This window comes from Phoxinus phoxinus (genome assembly GCF_949152265.1).
Source record: "Phoxinus phoxinus genome assembly, chromosome: 1".
NCBI lineage: Eukaryota > Metazoa > Chordata > Actinopteri > Cypriniformes > Leuciscidae > Phoxinus > Phoxinus phoxinus.
Genome location: NC_136876.1, coordinates 2521291 through 2548456, shown reverse-complemented (window position 1 = coordinate 2548456; position 27166 = coordinate 2521291). Strand labels below are relative to the sequence as shown.

Here is a 27166-nt window from a genome sequence, read left to right as displayed (position 1 = left end):
GCTTTAAATTTTCTTCTAAGGCTTGGATCACACCTAACGCGTTTTTCAGGTTCGAATACGCAGGGCGCACAGCACTGCTAAAAAATACCCGATCACACCTGAAATAGCAGTTCGCTGCGGTTTTTATGTTGCTAAGCAACCACCGAGTCAGCTGTCAGTCTAATAGTGAGCGCACGCGCAAAAAAAACTTTGGTTTGTTGTCAAGTAAACTGTCACATTGTAAACTTAACAAAAAAAAATGGACAAGCAGAGGGCGCTTGCCCTGGCTTTAATCGAGGTTGAGAGGTGTATAAACACTCAGGAGACAGGGAAAAGGAGATCCGTGTGGGTACATGAGACCCTCAGAAAGAGGAGAGAACGTGGGGAGTACCACCACTTGGTCCAGGAGCTTCGCCTTGATGATGGTCGGTTCAAGGCTTATTTTAGGAGTCGTCGGGGACAGTTTGACAACCTGCTGTTAATCGTCGGTTCCAGCATCACAAAAATGACAACCAAATATAGGGAGTCCATCGGTCCTGCCGAACCTGGACATTTTTTAAATAAAGTCTAGGCTCTTGCACTATCCACTGTAACTATAACTCCCTTTTATATTACAGATTTCTAGCCACTGGAGATTCGTACAGAACAATTGCGTTCAGCTACAGGGTTGGATTCTCTACCGTGGTGGGTATTGTGAAAGGTGTGTGTGAGGCAATCTGGTCGGAGAATACTTGCCCTTTCCTAGAACGGAGGCGTGGAAGGCCATTCCAGAAATTGTGGAATTTTCCAAATTGTGTTGGAGCAATTGATGGGAAACATGTCACAATCCAAGCCCCAGCAAATAGTGGCTCCCAGTTCCACAATTATAAAGGCTCCTTCTCCAATGTCCTGCTGGCTGTGGTGGATGCCAGATATCGTTTCAGAATGATTGATGTGGGAGCATATGGCAAGAGCAGTGATGGAGGTACGCTTTCCTCATCAACCTTTGGCCATGCACTCAGTCATGATGCCGTCAACCTCCCACCAGATGTACCTCTTCCAGGAGCTGAAGGAGCCATGCCCTTCGTTTTTGTGGCAGACGAGGCATTTCCTCTGCGGAGGAACATGATGAGGCCATTTCCTGGGCACAACCTGACACCCGGGCAGAGGGTCTTTAATTACCGCCTGTCTCGAGCCCGGAGAATGGTGGAGTGTGCCTTCGGTATCCTGGCTTCACAGTGGCGACTGTACAGACGAGTCCTTGGAGTGTCACCTGAAGTTGCTCAAGTTGTGGTGAAGGCAACATGCATTTTGCACAACTTCATTCGCTGGCACTCTGCTGATGAAGAGGACCCAAGCTGCACAGCCTTGGGATGCAGGATATCACCCAGGTTGGAAGCAACAATGCCTCCAGAGAAGCGCTGGCTGTGAGAGAGAAGTTTGCCACCTATTTCTCCTCCTCTGCTGGTGAAGTGTCCTGGCAGCACGCAGCTGTGTCTTAATTCACTACCTACCATCTGAAGACACAATACAACATCCAACATAAATGTGAAAACAAAGGCTCTTTTACGAGCCACTTCTATATTCACTAAGAGAAAATAATTCCAAACAGCGTATTTATAGTCACCTTCATTTATATAGTTTAACAATATAGATTGTTTCGAAGTGGGCGGAGCAAAGCGTTATTTTCAAACAACCTTATTTTAAAGAATTTTTTTTAAACGATTTAATGGAAAATATATATTTTAGATATATATATCAAATATTATAAAAGATACGAATTATGTCTTGTCCAATTAACAAAATACAATATACTAGCCTATAATATGAATAGTTTTTTAAACGTTAAAATTATACTTTATACATTTGTTTTGTTGTGTCAAATTATTACAAATATAAATTTAACAAAGCTTAAAAAAAAATGAAAACAAAGCTTGAGTGTTTGAACATTTTATTTAATTGAAAAGCATGTTTAGACCATACACAACATAATTCTATGATGGACTGAAAAAACAAAAGTGATTAATTTACGTAAAATGTGTTTTTTTCCCTCTGAAATAGCAAAAGCATCACACACTGAGCTGTACCAGCTCCAAATAAATAGCCTAATAGTAAATAAATAAAAATACAAAATCGAACTAAACATTTTTTATATAAAACAAAATAAAACCAAAGAAAATAAATCTGAAAACATAATTCATATCTTTTATAATATTATATATATATATATATATATATATATATATATATATATATATATATATATATATAAAATATATATTTTCCATTAAATCGTTTTAAAAAATGATTTTTTTGACTCATGCTAGCAAATAAAATAAATCTTATAAAAGTTATTAAAACTTATAAAAGTTTTCTTAAGAACATAATTAATTTGAATAATAAATAAATAAACAATTCTGAATTGAACTTATTAAAAATAATATTATTCTTTCTTTCTTATTATAACTTTTAATAAATAAATCTCTCTTTTTAATAAAGTAAACAAATTTTTTTTTATAAAAGTTATGCAGGCACACATTTAACACATTTAACAATAATTGTTAAGTGACAAATAAATCAAAACTCCATGCGTTAATCCTGAGGCGCCTTTCGTCATGACACTGGTAAAGAAAAACTTCCATGTCTTCTTTCAACTAGAAACGAAACATGAAAGGCTCTTTTATTCAATTTGTCCCATCTTGACGGTTTAAAAATACTGCTAACAAAAAGGGCGCCTCAGGATTAACGCATGAAGTTTTTATTTATTTGTCACTTTACAATTATTGTTAAATGTGTGCCTGCATAACTTTTATAAGATTTATTTTCTTTGGTTTGATTTTGTTTTGTATAAAAACTAATTTGGTTCGATTTTGTATTTTTATTTAATTACTATTGAATATTTGTAATCATTTGAAACAACAAAACAAATGGATAAAGTATAATTTTAACTTTTTAAAAACTATTAATATTATAGACCTAGCTAGTATATTGTATTTTGTTAATAGGACGAGACATAATTCGTATCTTTTATAATATTTGATATATCTAAAATATATATTTTCCATTAAATCGTTTTTAAAAAATCTTTAAAATACAGTTGTTTGAAAATAACGCTTTGCTCCGCCCACTTCCGGCATCAGACCGTTAGGCTGGCGCTGTCGTCCTCACACTGGCGTATGGTTCTGCGGTTCTGCAGTTGGTTAGTATTGCTCTCGGGCTGTGGGCGGGACTGTGATGCTCTATTGAGTTTCAGCGTCGAGACTTCTGAGGTGAGGAGAGCAGTTCACGGTATTTCTCATATTTACACAACCACCAAACACACTTTATACAGTTTGATTAAGCGATAGGCTCATTTCTGTATTGTTTTCATCGATCACAGCGATAAGTTACTTGTGCGTCTTTTCTGGCGTCGTCGAGCGAGCATGAGGAGAATATGTTGAGTTCATTCAGACCTGAGCGATTTTGAGTGCTTTTGTGTGCGTTTGTGTGATTGTTTCGTCAAGTCAAAAGTCAAAGTTTAAGATCTGTGAGGGGAATTAATGTGTGAATCGATCTCAAGTGTCATACTGGAACAATGCTAAACATTGAGCCTATGATGAGCCACGTGAGACATTAAAGCAATACTAATATGAAAAGCGTTTTACTCTTGGAACAATATTGCTTTTGGGGCTCTTTATTTTTAAGAGTGTTATGATAATTAACAGTTTCTGTTATTATTTTAATTATCTTACTACTTTATTGTGATTAATGCTGCTATCATAAGATCAAACTTGCTATATTAGATTAATTTGGACATGTGCTTCTTTAATTATTTATCTGTAGTGGTTTATGAAGATGAGTGTCATTAGTGATTGTTTTTGTGTTATTGATGTTTTATCCATGTCATATTGTGAGAAATAACAGTATTGCCTTTCAGTATAGCAGTAGTTGTATAGGCTTTTATATCCTGACTCAAATAATGTGTTTCTAACAGCAAACACTCAGAATAAAGTGAGATGATCTGCTGATGATCCTGAATGGCTTGTTGAATGAGTGTTGATAGTCTGAGGCTCATCAATATTAACAGATCTGCTGAAAACACTCTTTATTTCATGACAATAGTTCCTGTTCTCACCTCATTTATTATGCTGATGTCTCCAGATCTCCTGTAAATTGTCACTTAAAGCTCATTTCATTGGTGTCAGCAGACTGAGGGGATTTGTTGCCTACTATATGTAAGTTTATTTCTGTTTACGATTTTAACTGTTTTTCTTACCATTATTTATATTTGGAATAATTAAAATTTTATATTCTTTACTATATTTCTAGGTACATGTATGTTAATGAAGAAGCAGAATAATGTTAGGATTAGCAATAAAAATAATGAATGAATTGGCATCAGTTACTGTACGATGAATAGATAGACAGACATAAATGCTTAGAAGTGTAATTTATTATAAAAACAAAACAAAAACAAAAAAAAGTAATTTATATTTTTGATTTTGGCAGATCAGCTTCTCCCACATCATCAGTTAAGCTCCTCCCATGCTGGAATTTATCATCAGTGAAGCTCCTCCCACTGCAATCACATCATCAGTGAAGCTCCTCCCACTGCAATCACATCATCAGTGAAGTTCCTCCCACTGCAATCACATCATCAGTGAAGCTCCTCCCACTGCAATTCTCCAATAAATGCTGTAAATTCCCGTCAGCTACAAGTGAAGACGAGCATGAAAGCATCAGGAAGAGCTGAAAATCTGCAGAGACTGAGTTTATTAAAGAGGACAGTGAGAACACGAGTGATCCAGAACCCTGCAGAATGAAACACACTGAAGATCCTGAAGAACAAAGAGGTTGGTGTTTATTCTTCATTCATTCATGATGCTGAAGAACATTCTTGTTAGAAACATTCAAGCACATCATCTCATTTAGATAAACAGTTACACTATGAAATGGTGCAAAATGTTCTTGGTTTTCTTCAAGTCATCTTCATTTATATATATTGCGTTTTTAGCAATGTAGATTGTTTCAAAGCAGCTTTACAGAGATAAACGTATAATTTAAGGTAACAGAGATTGTTTTGGCTTTATAGCGGTTCTTGAATAATGTTATTTTCCTTTTTCAACCAGTAAACCAGTTTAAAGTATTGTGGGATAAAAGACTAAAACCCAAAGGCCTGCTCGGTGGACATCTGAATATAAGAAGTATTGTATCAAAGACAGAGCAAATTGAGGAACTGCTGATGGATTCGAATTTGGACTTTCTTTTTATCTCGGAATCATGGCTAACTGAGTTATCACCAAAGACTGCTTTTGCTGTACAGGGTTATCATGTTTTTAGGAAGGATAGAATATCAGGTAGAGGAGGAGGAGTCCTTCAGTATGTTCGTAATCATTGTAAATGTGTGGAGGTTCATCTTAATTCAGCGCAAGATCTAGAATGTATTATTGTTACTATTGTCTTATCTCCTCAAATGTCTTTCACTGTAGTTGGATTATACAGACCCCCTAATTCTACAAAGACATTTTATGATAAATTGAAATCCGTACTAAAGGAAATTGGTACAAAAAAGGAATTAATTGTTTTAGGTGATTTTAATATAAACTGGTCGGAAAAAGCTAAGAGATATCAACTTAAAAGTATATCAGGGGCCGTATTCACAAAGAAGAAGGCTAAAAGTAGCTCCTAACTGGCGAATTTAGGAGCAACTCCTAAAAATAATGGGCGTGTCACTTCTAACTTTAGGACTGCTAATTTTTTTCACTAAGAGTAATTCACGAAGCATTTTAGCCCTAAAAGTAGCACCTAAGTCTGGGACAGCTTAAAAGAAGTCGAGAGGACTCCTAACTCACTAAGACCTATTCACAAAGGATCTTAAAATCGCCGCGCGACACAGTGTGTTGGAGACACTCAATGACACGGAGTTATTACAAAGATACCGCCTTAACCGTGAGGGAATTGTTGTGGATCTTGTGAGGGATGCAATAACAGCGCCAACTAATCGCAACAACCCAATCAGTGCCGAATTGAAATATTTGATAACACTTCGCTACCTGGCAACGGGGAAAATGCTATTGTGTAATGCCGATGATCTAGCGATAAGCTATCCCAGCCATCGGTAAGCAGATCCATCCACCAAACCATCAATGCACTCTGTAGACCCCATATTATTCGACAGTTCATAAGTTTTCCTTTGGACATTCGCCAACTCCAAATAAACAAAGCCAGCTTTATGGATATTGCCGGTGTGCCCGGAGTGGTCGGTGCTATAGACGGATCGACACACATTAAAATAATTGCACCACGTCAGGATGAGGACATGTTTGTGAATAGAAAGAAAACCCACTCCATCAATACTCCGATTGTGTTCGATGCAAACTTCACAATTCTCGATGTTGTATCCCAGTGCCGAATTTCCCTTTTATTATTTTTTTTCCAGCACCAACTGGGCAAGCAGCAGTAACTGATCCTGCGTCCAGTTGGGCTTTCTTTTCCGTTTTGGCGAGTTCATCATAATCCACCGTCATTCAACTATTACATTACTTAAATAGGAGGAATATTTCCTTGCTTTAAGTAGTCTATTTAGGCTAATAGGATGTCAATTAACCAAGCAAGTGTTAATGCAAGTGTCGTTTTTCATTATTAGGCAAGTGGCGGTTTTCATTACGGTATTAGGCTACCTTGATTTAATTTAATTTAATTTAATTCACAACTCTCTCTCTCTCTCTCTCTCTCTCTCTCTCTCTCTCTCTCTCTCTCTCTCTCTCTCTCTCTCTCTCTCTCTCTCTCTCTCTCTCTCTCTCTCTCTCTCTGCCTTTTTAGAATTACACTTCACTGGGGCCTGCACAAACATGTCATTATATATGCATTTTGATGACATTATTATTATTATTTTGTGTAGGACACAGACATATTTAGATGTCGTAATTCCATGATTTGGTGCGTCTGTGTTATGGTGTTATGTTCCGCATGATGGCCCTGTCATCTAACAACCAATCACCGTGATCATTGCGCTGAAGCTCGTGCATGATAATTGACGTCATCCATAGCAACGAAGACTCACTCTTAGTTTAGGAGTTGTCATTTTTCCTTACTAAGAGTAGGTCTGAAAGGCGTTGTGAATAACTTTTAAGAGAACACTCCTAGCTAAAATCTTTTAGTGCGATTTAGGAGTACTCCTAGTGGTAAGATAAAATTCTTTGTGAATACGGCCCCAGATCAGTTGCATCTTACACAAATGATCCTTGGCCCAACTAGGATTACTCAATCAACACAAAGTCAGAGAGATTTAATTTTTACTAATAAACCTGAAATAATTACAAAATCATTTAATTTGGTTACAGGTATGTCAGACCACAACCTGACCTTAATTGTAAGAAAGTTGACCAAAAAAAAAGGTTTTTATACAGACAAGAAGGCAAAAGCTTTTTTTAATATTATACCAAAATCCCTAATTGGCCAATTCAAGGAGAAAATATATATATATATAAATATAGCTGCAAGCAGCGATTACGGGCCCAAGCCGGTGGCACCGCTACCCCGGTGCCTTTAGTTGCACTAAAGGCACCAGGGTGGCGGTGCCACCGGCTTGGGCCCTCCATCGCTGCTTGCAGCTATATTTATATATATATATATATTTATATATATATATATAAAAAACCGCCACCCCGGTGCCTTTAGGGTTCCTGTGCACGACGGGCAATAACGTAACTCCGCTTTGACTGTCGAGAAGAAGTCTGCTTTAGAGCTTGCATCAGTGTGGGTTCTGCAATAGTGCGCATCGAGGGCACATATCAACCACAAAGTATGCGTGAGCACCTTTCTGAAACCTAAAATGAAAAATTAGACACCCTACAGTGTTATGGACTTAACGGACACATGAAATCAGCAGCCATTGTAAGTACACAACACCGAAAATTCATATGAAGTGTGGTATATATATTCATTGAAATTACTGTACTTTAAAACACTTGTTTAAAAGAAAAAACACATGTATACATAGTATAAAACACTAGATGGCACAATATACCTATTTTTAATAGTCTTTCTGCCCCCCTCCCCACACACACAGAGACAGGGGGGCTGTCTGTGTGTGTGTGCCCTCCCTCCCCTCCCTGTCAGACAGACAGACGGACACACACACACACACACACACACACACACGCACACACACGCACACGCACACACACACACACAGAATGGCAAGGGGAACTCTGTCAGAGAGAGACAAAACCACATTCAAACCAAAATATCTGACTTCCTGTTGGTCGGAGCTAATGACTGTAAATGAGAAAGTTGTCCGGATCGATAAGCACAATATAGAGACCGAGTTTTGTGACTGTAGGTAAAAATAACCCACCCACTTTAGTCAAAAGTATCTTGAAAGTAACACACTTCCTGCTGCCAGTTGGTGGCGCTATAACTTTGACTCACAATAGTCACATCAATGTGATCGCCCTCTTACAACAAACACACTGCTGAAGTTTCATCAAGATCAATAAATGTATGAAGACGTTATAACACATTGTGTTTTTCTTTTCTCGCCATAACTTCGTTTCCTCGCCACAGCCAAACCGTTCGAGATATCAAAAATCCGTCCGCAATTTAGCGTCCTCAATGTCTTGACTTCATGCTGACCGAGTTTGGTGGCGATAGGATAATTTTTCTTGGAGGAGTATATCAAATTCCAGGGGCATGCATTTTCATACAGCCCATGATAGCCGACTTCCTGTTGGACTGGCGTAAAACTTAGAGCACGAAAGTTGTTCGGCCCGATTAAATCTATATGTGTACCGAGTTTCATATTATTACATGCAAACGTGTTTGATATATGGACCAAGTTTTTCGGACCACGTTCAAGGGGGCGCTGTTGAGCTCCCCTGCCACGCCCGGGTACCAGCTTCAGCCCAGCCCTGATGGTCGCAGGTTCTGACCTGTGTGCAAAGTTTCAAGAGTTTTCGAGCACGTTAAGGGCCCCAAAAGTGCCCGAGAAGTCCCACACAGCAGAGAAAGGGTTAAAATAAAGCCCCCCTCCTCTCTCACACACACAGACACTGAGAGAGACTGGCAAAATTCCCATCAAATCACATTCAAACCAAAATATCTGACTTCCTGTTGGTCGGAGCTAATGACTGTAAATTAGAAAGTTGTCCGGCTCGGGGAGATAAATATAAATACCGATTTTTGTTACTGTAGGTAAAACTAATACCCCATTTTTGACTAAAGGTGGCGCTACTGAGCCCCTTACCACGCCCGTTTCTGAAACTTCACACATGCCTAGTACCTAATAAATCTGATATGCATGTTGAGTTTCATGCAATTTGAAGCATGTTAAGAGCCTCAAATGCACCCAAAAAGAATATAAAAGTTTAAAGCGTTGCCATGACAACAGTATTTAAGATATCAATAATTCTTTCACAGGTCTACATCTGCCGTGTGTTTACATTATACACATAAAGTTTGAAGCAAATCGGGTAAAAATAAGAGGGTGAATTCAAAGAATTTTGAAAGTGACACACTTCCTGCTGCCAGTTGGTGGCGCTATAACTTTGACTCACAATAGTCACATCCATGCGATCGGCCTCTTACAACGAACACACTGCTGAAGTTTCATCAAGATCAATTAATGTATGAGGATGTTATAACACACTTCCTGTTTCCAATATTCGCCATAAATTCGTTTCCTCGCCACGGCCAAACCGTTCGAGATATCAAAAATCCCCTCGCAATTTATCATCCTCCATGTCTTGACTTCATGCACACCGAGTTTCGTGGTGATTGGTTGAATCGTCTAGGAGGAGTATTTTAAATTCCATTGCATGTGTTTTTTAAACTACGCCAAATAGCCGACTTCCTGTTGGGCTGGGGTAAAAAGTCAGAGCACGAAGAATATATGAACCGATGAGATCTATAAGTGTACCGAGTTTCATATTATTACATGCAAGCGTGTTTGATTTATGGACCAAGTTTTCGGACCGCGTTCCAGGGGGGGCTGTCGAGCCCCCCTGCCACGCCCGGGTACCAGCTTCAGTCCGGCTCTAATGGCCACGGGTTCTGACATTTGTGCAAAGTTTCAAGAGTTTTTGAGCATGTTAAGGCCCCCAAAAGTGCCCAAAAGGTAGTAATATAATAATAAATATAGCTGCAAGCAGCGATTACGGGCCCAAGCCGGTGGCACCGCCACCCTGGTGCCTTTAGTTACACTAAAGGCACCGGGCTGGCGCTGCCACCGGCTTGGGCCCTCCATCGCTGCTTGCAGCTATATTTATTTATATATATATATATATATATATATATATATATATATATATATATATATATATAAAAAGCCGCCACCCCGTTGCCTTTCGGGTTCCTGTGCACGACGGGCAATAACGTAACCCCGCTTTGACTGTCGAGAAGAAGTCTGCTTTAGAGCTTGTATCAGTGTGTCTTTCTGCTCCCCTCCAAACACACACAGAAAAGGGGGGGGGGGGCTGTCTGTGTGTGTGCCCTCCCTCCCTCCCCTCCCCCCCACTCCACACACACACACACAGAGAGAATGGCAGGGGGAACTCTGTCAGAGAGAGACAAAACCACATTCAAACCAAAATATCTGACTTCCTGTTGGTCGGAGCTAATGACTGTAAATAAGAAAGTTGTCCGGATCGATAAGCACAATATACAGACCGAGTTTTGTGACTGTAGGTAAAAATAACCCACCCACTTTAGTCAAAAGTATCTTGAAAGTAACACACTTCCTGCTGCCAGTTGGTGGCGCTATAACTTTGACTCACAATAGTCACATCCATGTGATCGCCCTCTTACAACAAACACACTGCTGAAGTTTCATCAAGATCAATAAATGTATGAAGACGTTATAACACATTGTGTTTTTCTTTTCTCGCCATAACTTCGTTTCCTCGCCACGGCCAAACCATTCGAGATATCAAAAATCCGTCCGCAATTTAGCGTCCTCAATGTCTTTACTTCATGCTGACCGAGTTTGGTGGCGATAGGATAATTTTTCTTGGAGGAGTATATCAAATTCCAGGGGCATGCATTTTCATACAGCCCATAATAGCCGACTTCCTGTTGGACTGGTGTAAAACTTAGAGCACGAAAGTTGTTCGGCCCGATTAAATCTATATGTGTACCGAGTTTCATATTATTACATGCAAACGTGTTTGATATATGGACCAAGTTTTTCGGACCACGTTCAAGGGGGCGCTGTTGAGCTCCCCTGCCACGCCCGGGTACCAGCTTCAGCCCAGCCCTGATGGCCGCAGGTTCTGACCTGTGTGCAAAGTTTCAAGAGTTTTCGAGCACGTTAAGGGCCCCAAAAGTGCCCGAGAAGTCCCACACAGCAGAGAAAGGGTTAAAATAAAGCCCCCCTCCTCTCTCACACACACAGACACTGAGAGAGACTGGCAAAATTCCCATCAAATCACATTCAAACCAAAATATCTGACTTCCTGTTGGTCGGAGCTAATGACTGTAAATTAGAAAGTTGTCCGGCTCGGGGAGATAAATATAAATACCGATTTTTGTTACTGTAGGTAAAACTAATACCCCATTTTTGACTAAAGGTGGCGCTACTGAGCCCCTCCACCGCGCCCGTTTCTGAAACTTCACACATGCCTAGTACCTAATAAATCTGATATGCATGTTGAGTTTCATGCAATTTGAAGCATGTTAAGAGCCTCAAATGCACCCAAAAAGAATATAAAAGTTTAAAGCGTTGCCATGGCAACAGTATTTAAGATATCAATAATTCTTTCACAGGTCTACATCTGCCGTGTGTTTACATTATACACATAAAGTTTGAAGCAAAGCGGGTAAAAATAAGAGGGTGAATTCAAAGCATTTTGAAAGTGACACACTTCCTGCTGCCAGTTGGTGGCGCTATAACTTTGACTCACAATAGTCACATCCATGTGATCGGCCTCTTACAGCGAACACACTGCTGAAGTTTCATCAAGATCAATTAATGTATGAGGATGTTATAACACACTTCCTGTTTCCAATATTCGCCATAAATTCGTTTCCTCGCCACGGCCAAACCGTTCGAGATATCAAAAATCCCCTGGCAATTTTTCATCCTCCATGTCTTGACTTCATGCACACCGAGTTTCGTGGTGATTGGTTGAATCGTCTAGGAGGAGTATTTTAAATTCCATTGCATGTGTTTTTTAAACTACGCCAAATAGCCGACTTCCTGTTGGGCTGGGGTAAAAAGTCAGAGCACGAAGGATATATGAACCGATGAGATCTATAAGTGTACCGAGTTTCATATTATTCCACGCAAGCGTGTTTGATTTATGGACCAAGTTTTCGGACCCCGTTCCAGGGGGCGCTGTCGAGCCCCCCTGCCACGCCCGGGTACCAGCTTCAGTCCGGCTCTAATGGCCGCGGGTTCTGACATTTGTGCAAAGTTTCAAGAGTTTTTGAGCATGTTAAGAGACCCAAAAGTGCCCGAATAGTCGTAAGAAAAATAATAATAATAATAATAATAATAATAATAATAATAATAATCCGGAGAAAAACAATAGGGCCTTCGCCCTTTCAGGGCTTGGGCCCTAATTAAAGCTGCAAGCAGCGATGAAAGGGCCCTCGCACCCGTGCCACCGCCACCCGGTGGCTTTAGGAAGACAGAGCACGGTGGGCAAGCCACCCGGTGGCTTTAGGAAGACAGAGCACGGTGGGCAATGTGCATTTAAGTAGGTAAAAATAGGAGTAGTATGTCAAAGTCAGTTACAAAAATGTCCTTTATCATGGGTATAATAGCATGCGTTATCACTCAGATAAGTGTTGCTAGCATGTTTTAGCATGTTTCTAGCATGTTTAGAACTCAATGGCATATTAAATATGTCGCTAGCAATGCATCACAGTTTAAAACGTGTCACTTCCTGTCGACAGTAGGTGGCGCTATTACTTTAACTTAAAATTGTCATGTAGATGTGTTCAGGGCAGGACTCTTATCAAACATGTGAAGTTTGGGGCAGATTGGACATTGTCTTCTTCAGTAACAATAACTTCCCGTTTCATTGCATTAGCATGCTTTAGCACTTAGCTAAGAATTGCTAGCATGTTTTAACAGGTTTCTAACATGTTTATTACTCAATGGCATATTTAATATGTTGCTAGTACTGCATCACAGTGTTAACCATGTCACTTCCTGTTGCCAGTAGGTGGCGCTATTACTATAACTGAAAAGTGTCATGTAGATGTGTTCAGGGCAGAACTCTTATCAAACGTGTGAAATTGGGGCAAATTGAACATTCAATGCCTGACAGGAAATTCCTATTTAATTGCAGGAATAGCATGCTTTAGCACTTAGCTAATGTTTGTTAGCATGTTTTAGCATGGTTCCCGTGTGTTGTTAACATGTTCAGCACTTGCTGGCAATTTTTTATATGTTATTAGGAGTCCAAAATGGTGTTAAACATGACACTTCCTGTTGCCAGCAGGTGGCGCTATTACTCTAACTGATTATTCTCATGTAGATGTGTTCAGGGCAGGACTCTTATCAAACCTGTGAAGTTTGGGGCAGATTGGACATTGCCTACTTGAGTAACAACAACTTCCTGTTTCATTGCATTAGCATGCTTTAGCACTTAGCTAAGAATTGCTAGCATGTTTTAACATGTTTCTAACATGTTTATAACTCAATGGTTTATTTAATATGTTGCTAGTACAGCATCACAGTGTTAAACATGTCACTTCCTGTTGCCAATAGGTGGCGCTATTACTATAACTGAATATTCTCATGTAAATGTGTTCAGGACAGAACTCTTATCAAACGTGTGAAGTTTGGGGCAGATTGGGCATTCAATGCCTGAGTTACAGCAAATTCCTATTTAATTGCAGTAATAGCATGCTTTAACACTTAGCTAATGTTTGCTAGCATGTTTTAGCATGTTTCTAGTATGGTGTTAACATGTTTAGCACTTGCTGGCAATTTTGTATATGTTAATTAGGAGTCCAAAACGGTGTTAAACATGTCACTTCCTGTTGCCAGCAGGTGGCGCTATGACTGTAACTGAATTTGAGCATGGTCATGTGTTCAGGACAGAACGCTTATCAAACGTGTGAAGTTTGGGGCAGATTGGACATTGTTTGCCTTAGTTACAGCAACTTCCTGTTTCATGGCGAAACATCAAAATTTGTCAGGCCGCCGAGGACACGCCCTTCGACGAAAACTCTAGATCTTCGCAATTTAACGTCGCAAAGGCCTTAAGATTACACTCACCAAATTTGAAGATGATCAGATTAAAACTGTAGGAGGAGTTCGTTAAAGTACGAGGCCTGAAAATGCCAAAAACTGCACAAAAATCAGAGAGGAAGTTCAAAATGGCTGACTTCCTGTTGTGTTTAAGGCTATGCTCCAAGAGACTTTTTTGTAGGTATTGGGTCATTACATGTATGTACCGAATTTCGTACACGTACGTGAAACGTAGCGGGAGGCGCACTCCGTTGAACCTTTATAGGTGGCGCTATCGAGCCATTTTACCCCGCCCAATTCTGAAACGCATATCAGATGTCAATTTTCGCCAGTTCTGACGCGTGTGCAAATTTTCGTGAGTTTTCGTGCATGTTTAGGCCCTCAAAAATGCGATCAAATGCGGAAAATAATAATAATAATAATAATAATAATAAACAGAGCAATTCCAATAGTGTCCTCGCACCATCGGTGCTCGGGCCCTAATTAAAGCTGCAAGCAGCGATTGCGGGCCCAAGCCGGTGGCACCGCCACCCTGGTGCCTTTAGTGGAACTAAAGGCACCGGGTGGCGGTACCACCGGCTTGGGCCCTCCATCGCTGCTTGCAGCTTTAATTATATATATATATATATATATATATATATATAAAAATATATATATATATATGTAAATTATTTTTTTCCCCCTATTTTTAACATATATATTATTATTATATATATAATAATAATATATATATTATTAACATTTTTGGATGCTAAACTATTCTTTTTATAGGCTTTGTACTTTGTACACTTTGTACACTCACGTTCCAATATAGAAAAATTAAAAAAAATTATTATGAACGGCACAAACTGTACAAATGACTATTTAAACAGAGCAGTGTAATTTTTATATGTAAGGTTGACTATTTTATTATTATATTTTATTAAGGCTATAATGAACATTCTGCGATGTCAAGATTGCAATGCTGGAATGCTGTGTGTGTGTGTGTGTGTGTGTGTGTGTGTGTGTGTGTGTGTGTGTGGCTCGATCGAACAATGGAGACATAAAAACATACTCCGTCATTTTGTTCATACAGACCATCATTCAAAATGCAAAGTGTTTCTCTATATTTGTGTACACTCGCAATGAAACACAACATTGTGCTTTTGTTAAACTATAAACTCTTGTCAAACTGTAACCTACAACTGTCACCCAACCAAAATCACACACACACACACACACACACACACACACACATCCCCCCTCCCCACACAGACAGAATGGCAGAGACTTCCTGTTGGTCGGAGCTAATGACTGTAAATTAGAAAGTTGTCCAGATCGAAGAGAAGAATATACGTACCGAGTTTGGTTACTGTAGGTAAAACTATAACTAAGTTATAACACACTTTATGCATCCTTTTTTAATCATAAATTTGTTTCCTCGCCACAGCCAAACCGTTCGAGATATCAAAAATCCCCTGGCAATTTATCATCTTCCATGTCTTGACTTCATGCTGACCGAGTTTCGTGGTCATCGGATGAATTCTCTAGGAGAAGTGTTTCAAATGCGAGAGCAAGCGTTCTCCAATCAACCCGTAATAGCCGACTTCCTGTTGGGCTGGCGTAAAACTTGACCCAGGGAAAGTTGTTCGGCCCGATTAAATCTGTATATGTGTACAGAGTTTCATATTAATTCATGCAAGCGTGTTTGATATACGGACAAGTGTTCAAATCCCATTCCAGGGGGCGCTGTCGAGCCCCCCTGCCACGCCCGGGTACCAGCTTCAGCCTGGCCCTAATGGCCGCGGGTTCTGACCTGTGTGCAAAATTTCAAGAGTTTTCGAGCATGTTAAGGCCCTCAAAAGTGGCAGAGATTTTGCACACAGCAACATGGTTAAACTAAACTAGCCCCCCTCCTCACACACACACACACACACACACACACACACACACAGAGGGGCAGAGGGAAAATGCTCCAAACAGTACACATTCAAACCAAAATATCTGACTTCCTGTTGGTCGGAGCTAATGACTGTAAATTAGAAAGTTGTCCGGATCGAAGAGAAGAATATACGTACCGAGTTTGGTTACTGTAGGTAAAAGTAATACCCCATTTTTGACTAAAGGTGGCGCTACTGAGCCCCTTACCACGCCCGTTTCTGAAACTTCGCACATGTCTATTACACAATAAATGTCAAATGCATGTTGAGTTTCATGCAATTTGAAGCATGTTAAGAGCCTCAAATGCATCCAAAAAGAATATAAAAGTTTAAAGCGTTGCCATGGCGACAGTATTAAAGATATCAATAATCCTTTCACAGGTCTACATCTGTCGTGTGTTTACATTATACAGATGAAGTTTGAAGCAAATCGGGTAAAAATAAGAGGGTGATTTCAAAGCATTTCGAAAGTGACACACTTCCTGCTGCCAGTTGGTGGCGCTATAACTTTGACTCACAATAGTCACATCCATGTGATCGGCCTCTTACAGCGAACACACTGCTGAAGTTTCATCAAGATCAGTTAATGTATGAGGATGTTATAACACACTTCCTGTTTCCAATATTGGCCATAAATTCGTTTCCTCACCACGGCCAAACCGTTCGAGATATCAAAAATCCCCTCGCAACTTTTCATCCTCAATGTCTTGACTTCATGCACACCGAGTTTCGTGGTGATTGTTTGAATCGTCTTGGAGGAGTATTTTAAATTCCATTGCATGTGTTTTTTAAACTACGCCAAATAGCCGACTTCCTGCTGGGCTGGGGTAAAAAGTCAGAGCATGAAGGATATATGAACCGATGAGATCTATAAGTGTACCGAGTTTCATATTATTTCATGCAAGCGTGTTTGATTTATGGACCAAGTTTTCGGACCCCGTTCCAGGGGGCGCTGTCGAGCCCCCCTGCCACGCCCGGGTACCAGCTTCAGTCCGGCTCTAATGGCCGCGGGTTCTGACCAGTGTGCAAAGTTTCAAGAGTTTTTGAGCACGTTAAGGCCCCCAAAAGTGGCAAAAACCTTAAAAAAAAATTTATTATAAAGAAGAAGAAGAAGAAGAATAACAAAAAATCCTTAGAAGAACAATAGGGCTCTGCGCCCTTTCAGGGCTTGGGCCCTAATGAAGAATAATCTGAAGGAAAACAATAGGGCCTTCGCCTTTTCAAGGCTTGGGCCCTAATTAAAGCACCTGGACTGGAATAGTGTTATGCAGTCTGGTGATATAGAACAAGCATTTATCTGTATGATGGATAGAATTAATACAACTAAAAATTAATTCAGTAAAAATATATCTTACTCGAGTAAAGTACATCTGCCGTGGTTAAATGAGCGGCTCTGGAAGCTAATGAAGCAGAGAGACTTGGCATTAAAGGCTGCTCTTAAATCTAAATTACCAAATGATAAGAGAAAATTCCAGAATTTGAAATAAAGTAGTAAAAGAATTAAGACAGACCAAAGCTAATTATTTTATTAAATTAATTGAGGATTCTAAAGGAAATAGTAAATTAATTAGGAAAAATATTGCTAAAATTACAAATAAGGGAAATAAAACAGTTCAAAACTGGATTATACGTGACCAATCAAAATTAATAGAAGATAAAGAAAAAATAGCTACAATCTTTATTTCCTTCTTCTTGAACTCTGTACAGTGTCTGGCTTGGAAATTTGCTAGATCTGGAGTACTAGAACCCATAAACAATGAAACGCCTGTCTTCACTATTGAAAATGTCTCAGAATCTATTGAAAATAATTGATAATTTAAAAGGATCTAGCCTAGGTCTAAAGATGTTTATGATACTGATGCACAATTTTTTAAAACTTATAAATAAATCTTTTGCTAACCTCTAACACACTTGACAAATCTGTCAATAACAAACTCCTATTTTCCAAATTGCTGGAAGGCGGCAGTAGTGACGCCTATTTTTAAAGCAGGTGATAGGACTCTTCCATCAAATTATAGACCCATAAGTATCCTTCCAATAGCATCAAAATTTGCAGAAAGAGTAGTTTGTGATCAATTAGTTTCTTATTTAAACGAAAGTGAAGTGAATCTACACCCAATGCAATTTGGGTTTCGAAAAAAATATTCTACTGAAACTGCTAATTGTTATTTTCTCAAACAAATTAGAAGTTAACTTTGGTGTTGTTGGAGCTGTGTTCTTAGACATAACAAAGGCATTTGACACAATGAATCATAACTATTTAATGTCAAAACTTCAGAATTTTAATTTATCAGATGCTGCCTTGAATGTGGATGAAATCATACCTCAGTAATAGAAGTCAATGCACAAGAGTGGCTGATAAATGCTCTCCATTTGCTAGCTGTCTTATGGGGGGTTCCTCAGGGGTCAATTTTAGGACCGATTTTATTTAGTATTTATATTAAAGATCTGCCTCAAATATGTCCAGGTTTAAATGTTATAATGTATGCAGATGATACTGTGCTTTTTACTCATGCAAGAACCAAAGAACTAGCTGCGAGCAAACCGTCATCTGCAATGGTGAAAGTCTCAAATTGGTTGAATGAGTCTTGTTTGTCACTAAATGTAAGTAAAACTGTATGCACGTATTTCACTGCACGACAACAAAATTCTGTGAATCCAGATATCATATTTAATGGTGAAGCAATTAAATGTGTGACACGTTAAATATTTAGGAATAATAATAGACCACCTGTCTTTTAAAAAGCAAATAAAAAGGGTTATAAATAATGTTAAATTAAATTGTGTGACCCATAACGGAAGTGCAGGTAGGACTAGAGCATCTGCCAGGGGAGATTTTGTACCGCAGTACAGAAAAACAGCCTTTGGGCAAAAAGCTTTCTCAGAGTAGTGGGGCTGTGGAATTCCTTACCTACAAACATTCGAAGCCTCATTAGCTTCTCAATTTTTAAAAATAAGCTTAAGTACTGGCTACTATCTTAACAGATCTGCAACCACTAATGACTGTGTTGTACATTATCTGTTTTATATTCTGGTTTTAAATGTTATATTCCTGGACCTGTATGTATTGTGATGTTTTATGTGGTTTATGAGTAATGTATGTTATTTGATTTGTTTACCTGCCCAGGGACAGCAGATGTAAACTAGCTATTAGCTAATTCTGGTGCAATTACTTTTAATTGTGCCTGTAAAAATAAACAATAAAATGAAATGAAGCTAAACCATTTAGTGCTTTGTAAGTAATCAGCAATATTTTAAAATGTATACGATGTTTAATAGGCAGCCAATGCAGTGTTGACAGAACGGGGCTAATATGGCCATACTTCCTGGTTCTGGTAAGAACTCGAGCTGCTGCGTTTTGAACTAGCTGTAGTTTGTTTATTAAGTGTGCAGGGCAACCACCCAGTAGATCATTCAACAATACTATTTTAACTGTTTTATTTTACATTTATTTTATATCTGGTTCCCAATTTGCAACAACGTTACCAGAATTTGTCATTTTCAACATAGTTAAAAAATATTTTTTCAGGAATAATCAGTAAACGCCAAGTTACTGATAAGATGTATTTGTCAAATATCATATAAGTTATTCATAGTTCTAGAGATTCTTCTTACAGCAACTTTGGTAACAGGGTTGATGAATATAGTCAATGCTACAGTTTGTGTAAAAACTGAGACCATGGATTGAGATTATTCTCTTGTCTTCCCATCATGCAGTAGAAAGAGCTCCTTCATAGAGCCGTCCATGAAGGAAAAGTCTAGTGTGAATAACCATTAATAATTAAAGTTTTAGTAAAATAAATATCAATCTCAAAGTTGGTGTCAAAACATGGCTGTATTGTATATTTTAACCCCCTGGGGTCGGCAATCACGCCGGCGTGATCTGCTTGCTTTTTTTCTTATCAGTGCAAAAGAGATTAAAATACTCTGTTGGTTTTGATCTTACATTTAAGTGTTTTACATCATTCGATCCAGTTAAGTTTCTATTTTTTTATGTATACTCACAATAAAAACAAAGTGTTGTGCCTTTCGCCAAATAAAGAAAAATAAACATGATGCGAGTTCTGCCTTCTCTCTGTCAGGGAAGTCCATTCTGAAACGCGTCCGAAAATGAACTAACTCAGCGAATACTTGTCACTCAGGAACGAGAGATGTCTTTATGAAGCTAGAATTCTCCTCTTTTAAATGAAGTAATTTATATTAAAAAACACATATTCTTAGTTTATGTTATCCTTTTGAAACCAAGGAGAGGCACAGTTTTCCGTTCTCCCTTCATTATTTTTAATGAGCTGAGGCTGCCACGCCCCCCGGCGCTATTCACATGGTAATAGTTGAGGTGATCTATACACCTCGCACACGCCCCCGATCAATGCCATGAAAAGACGCAGTTTCTTCGTCAGATTCACGGATAGTTCATCGCGTTTTGAGGATGGCATGCTTCTCCGGTAAAGACTCTCTTCAGATGATTCTTCTGGTTAGCGTTCACCTTTTCCTCAGAGAAACGGTTGCATCTCAGACGGAGAACGGCTGCATTTTCAAAAGCGTGATCCCGCCGAGGATACAAGTTCGAGTAAGTTGTTTAGTGTTATATAATTATTTTTCTGATTATATAGAACTCATGTGAATTTTCAGACTATATTTTGCTTAGTTTTGGTTAGCTTTTGACATCTTACAGGAAAGATTGCCTTACAATATCCCTAACATTCGTGTAGATGGTTGTTTCAAGGTGATATTACTCTCTAAACATATGTGTATTATATTTCACTCCGTTTTGATTAGCTTATGACACTGATTATCATGCTAAAAATACTGACTTTTGCGTAATGTAGCTTATTTGCGAATATCTGCTTAGGTGTAAATATGATTTCGTGCAAATATATTTCAGCCTCCGGTAAAATGTGATACTGTCTAAATACTAGACATTATATTTTTATATATAAATGTTCGGTTTTGAATAGCCTATGACACTTATCTTGCTAAAATATTGCCACAGATGATTGTGAATACAGGTGTAAATGTTTGAAATGCTCTAAATGTGTGCGGTCTATAGACCATATGGCCATCAACAGCTCACGGTGACGCGATCTATGGCCCATAAATAGATATTTCTCCGTCCTATGGCCCATTAACAGATATACAGACTACATGCATTGTGCGTCCATACCCATTAATCGCCCATCTTTGGATAATGTATGCTAACAGTTGTTTTTATTTTTTTAGGAATGTGTCTGCATCACGCTCTCCTGCTCCAGCACCGCAGAGGGACACGTTCAGTTCTCAATCGAGAATGATAGTAAGTGCACAGACGTAATATTTTACTGATGAAATGTAATTGTGTTTACATCGTCATAATATACAAGTAGGGCCTACCTATTCTTGTGTGAAATTACAAAAACTGTTGTCTTTTTTTTTAATCCATGGCCATTAGTGATTGATAATGATAATAATACAGTTTCTTTGATTGTGTTATCAACAGATGTGACAATGAACATGTCCAAGCACCGGTCCCGAAGAGAGCCATGGCAAACAAGCAACAGGTCCAAGTCCACCCTGTCATGGAAAACCGAGACTGATGTTGACATGGTTGCACAGACTGCGCGATTCCTGCCCGCACGGGAAACTGGACCGCAACTGAGCTCTGTTGACTCACATTCGCCCATGAGTCTGTTTGTAACAGTATACACAACACATCCTTTCAAAAAAAGAAAGAAAGGTAAAGTTATATTGTTAGGAAAGATTTCTATTTTGAATAAATGCGCTTTTCTTTTTAATCAGTGAATCATGAAAAAAGTATCACAGGTTATAAAAAAATATTAAGCAGCACAACGGTTTCCAACATTGATAATACCTGATTATCAAATGATATTAGAATGATTTCTGAAGGATCATGTGACACTGAAGACTGGAGTAAGGATGCTGAAAATTCAGCTTTGATCAAAGAAATCAATTATATTTTAAAGTATAAAAATAGAAAATCATTATTTTAAATTGTAATAATATTTCACAATATTACTGTTGTTTCTGTATTTTTGATCAAATAAATGCAGCCTTCTTCCAAAAATATTAAAAATGGTAATGTGTCCAAACGTTTGACTGGTACTATATGTTTATATATGTACGGTAGCACTGTGGTCTTGTGAGACACAACATTTAGTTCCTCCACATAGAGGAATTACAATAAAAACAGATTGAAAAACAAAATCTTTGAATCTCCTCTCATTCTCAGATTGTCCTCTCTGACTCACAGCACCGTGATGGGGCATTAGCCATTGGGGGAGTGTCTATTGTCTCCCCTCATTCATATTCATGGCCATCAACACCCCTACGCATAAACCAGAGCTGGCACAAAAACTGACTTGCAAAGTTTAAATCATTATATTGTTGTTTTGTGAAAGAGTGATCAGAATGATTTTCACATCATTTTGTAGTAAACATTCTAGCCTACAAGAATGGTATCTCAAAAGTCTTGTGCCAAACTAGTCAGTATGAGTTATATGGGCTCATTGCAGTGACAATTTTTTTTCCCAAAACTTACTAACCACGCATAATATTTTTTTTCTATAAAGTGCAAACATGTAACTTCCATTTTGCTCACATATTATTGTAGCAGAGTTTGTGCTGCAATACAGCAGAATTATGTGTTGGCCAAAGGTATGTTGTAAGTAGCTGAGATAAGCACAAATGTCAGGGCATGTCAAAACATCTCAAGGGCCCCAAAAACCCCTCAGACCCCAGAGGGTTAATGTCATGTTAGATAATGGTGTCATTGATCAAACTAATAGTTCTTGCTAAAGATACATGGGATTCGTGCCTAAAATGTTTTAAAAATAATAATTGGAAGATAAATTGACCTCATTCATGGAAATTTTCAAGGACATAATATTTGATAGCAGTTGTCTACTTTCTACCATTACATCAGAGCTCACTTTCTTGGCCTTTCACTTTATATTTATCTCTTTGAGTCATTTTGATGTACTGAAATAAATAAATGTAATATTTGTTTCTTTCATGTCAGACCCGATGGAAGAGAGCGAGGAGAGTGAAGAACTGAGAGAAGTGGAGGAGGAGAGTGAAGAACTGAGAGAAGTGAAGGAGGAGAGTGAAGAACTGAGAGATGTGAAGGAGGAGAGTGAAGAACTGAGAGAAGTGGAGGAGGAGAGTGAAGAACTGAGAGAAGTGGAGGAGGAGAGTGAAGAACTGAGAGAAGTGGAGGAGGAGAGTGAAGAACTGAGAGAAGTGGAGGAGGAGAGTGAAGAACTGAGAGAAGTGGAGGAGGAGAGTGAAGAACTGAGAGAAGTGGAGGAGGAGAGTGAAGAACTGAGAGAAGTGAAGGAGGAGAGTGAAGAACTGAGTGAAGTGAAGGAGGAGAGTGAAGAACTGAGAGAAGTGAAGGAGGAGAGTGAAGAACTGAGAGAAGTGAAGGAGGAGAGTGAAGAACTGAGAGAAGTGAAGGAGGAGAGTGAAGAACTGAGTGAAGTGAAGGAGGAGAGTGAAGAACTGAGAGAAGTGGAGGAGGAGAGTGAAGAACTGAGAGAAGTGGAGGAGGAGAGTGAAGAACTGAGAGAAGTGAAGGAGGAGAGTGAAGAACTGAGAGAAGTGAAGGAGGAGAGTGAAGAACTGAGAGAAGTGAAGGAGGAGAGTGAAGAACTGAGAGAAGTGAAGGAGGAGAGTGAAGAACTGAGAGAAGTGAAGGAGGAGAGTGAAGAACTGAGTGAAGTGGAGGAGGAACATCATGTCCAACCTGGAGGAAAACCTTTGAGTCGCTCAAAGACTAAAAATAATTTTTTAAAGAAAAGAAGAGCCAAGAAATCTTTCACTTGCACTCAGTGTGGAAACAGTTTCACAACCAAACAAAGTCTTGAGATTCACATGAGGATCCACTCCGGAGAGAAGCCGTTCACATGTGATCAATGCGGCAAAACATTTCTTAGTGCAGCACACCTGAGGACACACCTGAGAGTTCATATGAAGGAGAAGCCGTATTCATGTTCTGTGTGTGGAAAGAGTTTTTCACAGCGGCATCATTTACATACACATGAGAAAACTCACACTGGTGTGAGAGAGTACATGTGCTTTGAGTGTGAGAAGACTTTTACTACAGCAACCAGTTTAAAACTGCACCAGAGGATCCACACTGGAGAAAAACCTTACAAGTGTTCACACTGTGACAAGAGATTCAGTCAGCCATCATCTCTGAAAACACATGAGAGGTTCCACACTGGAGAAAAACCTTACAAGTGTTCACACTGTGACAAGAGATTCGTTTTGTCAGAACATCTAAAAGCACATGAGAGGATCCACACTGGAGAGAAACCTTACAAGTGTTCACACTGTGACAAGAGATTCAGTCGGTCAGAAAATCTGAAAACACATGAGAGGATCCACACTGGAGAGAAGCCGCACACGTGTGATCAGTGTGGGAAGAGTTTCTCTTTTAAAAGTAACCTGAAGATACACATGAGGATCCACACTGGAGAGAATCTGCATGTATGCCATCAGTGTGGAAACAATTTCACAGCCAAACAAAGTCTTGATGATCACATGAGGATCCACACCGGAGAGAAGCCGTTCACATGTGATCAGTGCGGGAAGAGATTCAGTCAATCATCACACCTTAATTCTCACATGAGGATCCACACCGGAGAGAAGCCGTTCTCATGTGATCAGTGCGGCAAAACATTTATTACGTCATCAAGCCTGAGGTCACACCTGAGAGTTCATACGAAGGAGAAACCGTATTCATGTTCTGTGTGTGGAAAGAGTTTTTCACGGCTGCCATATTTACATGGACATGAGAAAACTCACACTGGTGTGAGAGAGTACATGTGCTTTGAGTGTGAGAAGACTTTTACTACAGCGAACAATTTAAAACTGCACCAGAGAATTCACACTGGAGAAAAACCTTACAAGTGTTCACACTGTGACAAGAGATTCAATCAGTCAGCACATCTGAAAAGACATGAGATGATCCACACTGGAAAGAAACCTTACAAGTGTTCACACTGTGACAAGAGATTCAGTCGATCAGCACATCTGAAAACACATGAGATGATCCACACTGGAGAGAAGCCGCACACGTGTGATCAGTGCGGAAAGAGTTTCTACATTAAAAGTCACCTGAAGCGACACATGAAGATCCATACAGTGGAGAAACCACTGTGACGCACATGAGTCACATGATGCACTGAGTCACATGATGTGTGGAGCACATGGCTTAAGAGAGTTGGAAGATGGCAGTTTGAGAATGCCTTGTGCAGTGGAAAGATGTGGGAAGTTAATCCCTGCATATCTCCAAAAACACCTGTGAAGTAAAAGGAACAGTTCATTGATTGTCTTGGGGATTTATGGACCTTATGGAAGTAGCTGGATGTTCAGAGTAACCACCAATGGTCCAAACGACGATGGAGGACAGATCATTTGACTGACTGACTGACTGACTTACTGGACAAGACCAAACAAGTATTGCTTTTTTTCTTCCCCCCTTATATTCTTATTGTGGGTTTGTCAGTTGAGACTTCTGTCCTTGAGACTTCTGTCCTTCTGTGTTTGAGTCTAAGTGCATATAAACTCTGATGAACAAGCCACTATGCTGGATTGAGAACTCAGTCAAGAACTGTTAATATGAACTTGCGAAACTGGGGGTTTGCACACCCAATGAGTTGAAATTGAATGAATTTAATTTTTGAATGAACTGATTTATTTTGTTGAAAGATTATGCCATGTTAAATGGGACCCAGAATTGGGAATTAAGTTTTGGAATAATTTTTTTGGTTTCTTGTTTTGTTTTAGTTTTTTTACATTTTGTGAATCATTAATGCTTTCCCCTTAAATAATGTTATAGTGCTCAAAAACGAATAACACTTTATTTGAATTGAGCCTGTTGCTGTTGCGTGATCATTCTTCATCCACATATTAAGGGTTCCTATTTTTATGTTTGAATCTGTTGTATGGTTGACTGACTCAAATAAATTTAGTAGGTTTAAACACCTGCTTGGCACCCCAATTAATTAGGTCAATCTGTTACACCACTTAAACACAGTCTGAGATCACGGTAAGTAGTTTATTTTCATGTGCTGAGCAACAAAATCTCTTCTGTGTAAGTTAGCCACACATCACCCTATAGCCAAATCTCTCCTCTCCACCTATAGCCGGTGTGTGGTGAGCACAGGACACTTTGTTGATTGATTGATATTGGTCGTGTTCAACCAACAGGAATGTGTAATTTATCAGTTCAGATCAATGCAAAAAAAAAAAAAAAAATTCGCTCTCTGACAGTAGGTGGTGCTCATGTAAAGCAGAAATACAGCACTATACATTTACATTTAGTCATTTAGCAGACGCTTTTATCCAAAGCGACTTAGAACTGAGGACTACAGCAAGCGAGTCATCGTGAAGAGGCAAAAATAACGCAAGAAGTGCTCAAAATACAAAGTACATAAGCCAAAACAAGGGAGGATTAAAGAGAGGTTTTTTCTTTTTTCTTTATGTCAAGTGCTCACGGAAGAGATGAGTCTTCAGTTGTCTTTTGAATGTGGTCAGGGATTCTGCATTCCGGACGAGGGTAGGGAGATCATTCCACCAGCAAGGAACCGTGAATGAGAATGTTCTGGAGAGTGATTTTGTGGCTCTCTGTGATGGTACCACGAGCCGTCTCTCATTGACCAAACGCAGGCTTCTGGTAGGGATGTAGACTCGTAGGAGCGAGTGAAAGTAGGAGGGAGCTGAGCCTGTGGTCGATCTGTAAGCAAGCGTCAATGCCTTGAACTTGATGCGAGCAGCGAGTGGTAGCCAGTGCAGAGAGATGAACAGAGGAGAGACGTGGGCCCTTTTGGGCTCGTTGAAGACGAGACGGGCTGCAGCATTCTGGATCAGTTGTAGAGGTTTAGTTGCACATGATGGAAGACCGGCCAGAAGAGCATTGCAGTAATCAAGCCTAGAGATAACCAAAGCCTGGGCGAGAAGTTGTTGCATGCTCAGTTAGGATGGGCCTGATCTTCCTGATGTTGTGCAGTGCAAACCTGCATGATCGAGCTGTCTTTGTGATGTGGTCTGTGAAGGTCAGATGCTCATCAAATGTTACTCCAAGGTTTCTGACCGACCTTGATGG

At 39.3% G+C, this 27166-nt stretch overlaps 2 protein-coding genes across 4 annotated transcripts in view; both read left to right on the top strand.

Annotated features, from left to right (window-relative positions):
- The window catches only part of LOC307006204 (uncharacterized protein), a 32040-nt gene extending 6108 nt beyond the window's left edge, over nt 1-25932 (top strand). Inside the window, exon 4 of the mRNA XM_079626948.1 lies at nt 23075-25932. Coding sequence (XP_079483074.1) covers nt 23075-25221 — 2147 coding nt within the window. The 3' untranslated portion in view covers nt 25222-25932. The remainder of the gene's footprint in view (nt 1-23074) is intronic.
- The window catches only part of LOC307006254 (uncharacterized protein), an 89889-nt gene continuing 65836 nt past the window's right edge, over nt 3114-27166 (top strand). Inside the window, exons 1-4 of one of the 3 annotated variants that reach the window (XR_013799427.1) lie at nt 3114-3227; nt 4447-4790; nt 21280-21352; nt 21536-22289. The gene's annotated coding sequence lies outside the window, so the exon portion shown is untranslated. Of the gene's footprint in view, nt 3228-3710; nt 4173-4446; nt 4791-21279; nt 21353-21535; nt 22290-27166 lie in introns of those variants that run through there. The other 2 variants (XR_013799428.1, XM_079627046.1) reach the window with 2 other exon arrangements.